At 50.1% G+C, this 4,233-nt stretch overlaps 1 protein-coding gene across 1 annotated transcript; it reads left to right on the forward strand.

The window, feature by feature from the left end:
• The first annotated feature begins 571 nt into the window (after nt 1-571).
• On the forward strand, nt 572-2,485 carry KCNA10 (potassium voltage-gated channel subfamily A member 10). The gene has a single exon (XM_029229643.1). It carries the CDS (start codon nt 931-933, stop codon nt 2,464-2,466), a length of 1,536 nt encoding a protein of 511 aa, XP_029085476.1. The 5' UTR covers nt 572-930; the 3' UTR covers nt 2,467-2,485.
• The last annotated feature ends 1,748 nt before the right edge of the window (nt 2,486-4,233 follow it).

The raw sequence follows: 4,233 nt of genomic DNA on the forward strand, positions 1-4,233 counted from the left end.
ACACACACACACACACACACACACACACACACACACACACACACACAATTACTTACTTCCCACTGCCTGAATGATTTTTAATGAAACCATTCCCCATAAGCACCTTGGACTTAGGCCATAAAAATACCAGAGGCTATTGTCTTTGAAAGTCCCTGTTACGTGGGGAAGTTCACAAAAACAATGGCTATAAATTTAATGATCTTTCCACCAGGCATTTTACATATGCTATCTCAGTTAATGTACCCTCAAAACAACCCTAGGAGTTACTTACAGAGGAGGGGTTAAGGCACAGATGGCTTATTGTTGGGGAGGACAGTGGTTGCCCACCTAGCCTCCATCTTCTTGTTCACCCTTCCCCACAGAATCCCAGCTGGCTCCAAGAGGTAGTGGTGGAGGTGTTAAGAAATGGTTGAACTCTAGATATATTTTGAAGATATAATACCCAACAGAATATGTGAGGGACTGGCCGTTAAGTGTGAGAAAAAGAAAAAAGTTAAGGATGAGATTGGGCATGAAAAGTGTTGGGTAAACTGGAGGACCTCATACAAGTACAAAGTTATACATTTTATTAAGAAACGTGAACTTCTCCATTATGGCCTCTCTCCGCCATGGTGTACAGAGACCCTTTTTGGCTGGAGGAAGTTTTCCCCTCTCAGCCAGGCTCCGTCATTGCCATTTCTCCTAATTATTAGTGTGCTCAGACTCAGAGGGAGCAAATGGATTTCAAGAAGAATGTTGCCAAAATAAGCAGAAGGTTCCATCCCAAGCTAAAAATAAACCAGTTTTTAATCCGTTGGAAAACTTACTTCAATAATCCAGAGCCAGCTGTACCCTATCCTAGCTCCTCCATGATGCCCTTCTTCCTCTCCACAGCTCACAGCAGGCAGGGAAGACTGAGGGTCTTCAGGCTGCTTCTCTGACTCCCCTAGGATGGATGCGTGTGGCTGGAAAGAAATGGAGGTTGCACTGGTCAATTTTGATAACTCAGATGAAATCCAGGAAGAGCCAGGCTACGCCACAGACTTTGACCTAACCACCCCGAAAGGCCAGCCTGGAAGCAGCTCCTTCTCCAACTGGAATATCCTCATCAACGACAGCACCAACCATGAGACGGCCTTCTCCAAGCTCCCAGGAGACTACATGGATCCCCCAGGGCCTGAGGCAGTGGTCTTGAATGAAGGAAACCAGCGGGTGATCATCAACATTGCTGGGCTAAGGTTCGAGACCCAGCTCAGAACACTCAATCAGTTCCCAGAGACCCTCCTGGGAGACTGGGAGAAAAGGATGCAGTTCTTTGACTCCATGAGAAATGAGTATTTCTTTGACAGGAACCGGCCCAGTTTTGATGGAATCCTATATTATTACCAGTCTGGTGGGAAAATCCGGCGCCCGGCCAGTGTCCCTATCGATGTCTTTGCTGATGAGATCTCCTTCTATGAACTGGGCAGTGAGGCCATGGACCAGTTCCGAGAGGATGAAGGCTTCATCAAAGATCCTGAAACATTGCTCCCCACCAACGACATCCACCAGCAGTTCTGGCTCCTCTTCGAGTACCCTGAGAGCTCCAGCGCCGCCCGTGGTGTGGCCATGGTCTCTGTCTTGGTCGTGGTCATCTCCATCACCGCCTTCTGCCTTGAGACACTTCCCGAGTTCCAAGAAGACAGGGAACTGAAGGTGGTGAGAGACTCCAGCCTCAACATGAGCAGGACAGTCCTCTCCCACACCATGTTCACCGACCCTTTCTTCATCGTGGAGTCCACCTGCATCATGTGGTTCACCTTCGAATTTGTGCTCCGCTTTGTGGTCTGCCCCAGCAAGACCGACTTCTTCAGGAACATCATAAACATCATCGATATCGTCTCCATCATCCCCTACTTTGCAACCCTCATCACGGAGCTGGTCCAGGAGACAGAGCCGAGCACCCAGCAGAACATGTCCCTGGCCATCCTGAGGGTCATCCGCCTGGTGCGGGTCTTCCGCATCTTCAAGCTCTCCCGCCACTCCAAGGGGCTGCAGATCCTGGGGCAGACGCTGAAGGCTTCCATGCGGGAGCTGGGGCTGCTCATCTTTTTCCTTTTTATTGGGGTCATCCTTTTCTCCAGTGCAGTCTACTTTGCTGAGGTGGACGAGCCAGAGTCCCATTTCTCTAGCATTCCTGATGGCTTCTGGTGGGCGGTGGTCACCATGACAACTGTGGGCTATGGGGACATGTGCCCAATCACCCCAGGAGGGAAAATTGTGGGTACTCTGTGTGCCATTGCAGGGGTCCTCACCGTTGCCCTCCCTGTGCCTGTCATTGTCTCCAACTTTAACTACTTTTACCACCGGGAGACTGAGAATGAGGAGAAGCAGAACATCCCAGGAAAAATTGACAAACTCCTCAACAGTGTGGGCTCAAGAATGGGTAGCACAGACTCTCTTAGTAAGACCAACAATGGCTGCTCCTCAGAGAAGTCTAAGAAGTGATGTGTCCAGGGCTTCTTGGCCCCCTGAGTCTCCCGGGTCTCTCTGTGTCTCTCTCCCCCGCCCACCTCTTGCTCTCTGTCTTTTCAGAAACCAAAATGTATCATTTGTGACCAACAGGCCATCTTTGATTGGAAGCTATTTTAATAAGCTGATACTTCTGCTGTATTTTCTGAGCTGTGTCTTTTCAATCGACTGTAGAAAGGTCCTTTCCTATGAGGGGGTAGTTCAGGTCCTTGCTACTCACCTGTGGTCCCCAAGACCATCAGTATCGGCATCATCTGGAAGCAAGGAAATACAGAATCAAAGGCCACCTCAGACCTGCTGAATCAGAATCTGCATTTTTACAAAATCCCAGGTGATTCATTGTCACGTTAAAGAGGAAGAAGCCCTGGCTCTGGTGTCCGTAAGAGGAAGCACATTAAACGGCCAGGGATGGCTATGAGCAATGAGTAAGTTCTCAGAGTTGTTTGATAATAATACCATACAGCTGTGTAGCATTGCATACATTTTCCAAAGCTCTTTCACCTACATCATCTCACTGCATCTAAAAATAACCAGTAGAACAGATTTGATGATTATTTCCCCTTTGCAGATAAACAAACCAGGAGACAGCAACTTACCTAAGATCACCCGGAAACAGTGACACAGTCAACGCTGGAGCCTGAGTCTCCTACCTACTGGCCTGGTGCTCTTTCTACTAATGAAGAGAATGTGATAGAATTGGGTGCAGGAGGAGAGGAACTTGAGGGGTCGGTCTTTCAGAGGATCCAGGAGGCAAACTTCTGGGAAAGCATACTCTTCCCGCAGGGTCCCCTTGCTCCATGCAGCCTGGGAGGCAATGCCGGCCTGGTCCCCTTGCTCCTCAGTCCCTCCCTTGGACAGTGAACAAGCAGAAACGTTCCCAGATGTTTTTCTCTTGGCCCATCTCCATGAATTTGTGCAAAGACTGGGATCCTGAGTTTGGGAAGTATATATACCAGGGCCTCGGAGAGCTGCTCCAGGAAAGTCCACCTGCCTTGGGGTTCAGCTCCCACAGAGTCATCGGGAATTGACCAGTAGCCTGTGGGGCAGCTGGGGCAGGAACAGCAGGACCCTAAGACATGTGTGCAGAGGCCAGGCACCCCCCACCCCGCCCCAAGGAGGGCTATTGTCACAGGAACTGCCCTCTTGGGAGAGGATCTTCCTCAGTCCATCAAGCTCCCAGGATTGGGGAATGGAGTTGGGAACCCCCAAAAGGCAGGAAAGGAAGTCTCCCCTCTGTCCCTCCCTCCTCACCCCTCAAGTAAGGAGGCCTGTGCCTTCCTCCGACCCAATACTCAATGTCTGGCCACGCCTCAAAGGCGAGTCAACACCAGAATAATGCCCCTGGGCTGCAAGCCACAGCACACAGCCCTGGAACACACCCAGATCCACACAACAGCAGCCCCAGGTACCATCACACAGCTTCCACTTCAGGACAGTCGAACAGATGAACTGGTGTGGGAGAAAGCTGCTTCTTTCCTTTCCTATGTCCTTAGTCTGGGCCCTAGGAAGCTGGACTTAGTCATTTTAAGTCCCCCTCCTGCTCTAAAAGTCTCAATCTCCTTCTTGCATTTTAAACCCAAGATGTAATTTAGCACTGAGTCATGAAACGACCTAGCCTTGGCTTTACAGCCCTTGGACCTGGGCAAGCTGGACTCCTGTCCCAGGCCTGAGCCTCAGAGTTCTGGGCTCTGGAATGTCTTCCTCACAATTTTCTAAGCTCCCTTTCAATTCTTCCTCTTCAGG

This window comes from Monodon monoceros, unplaced genomic scaffold (genome assembly GCF_005190385.1).
Source record: "Monodon monoceros isolate NGI ecotype Baffin Bay Population unplaced genomic scaffold, NGI_Narwhal_1 Super_Scaffold_18, whole genome shotgun sequence".
NCBI lineage: Eukaryota > Metazoa > Chordata > Mammalia > Artiodactyla > Monodontidae > Monodon > Monodon monoceros.

Excerpts from the sequence above, each read along its gene's own strand:
- KCNA10 (XM_029229643.1), top strand. The coding sequence starts at position 931 with ATGGATGCGTGTGGCTGGAAAGAAATGGAGGTTGCACTGGTCAATTTT.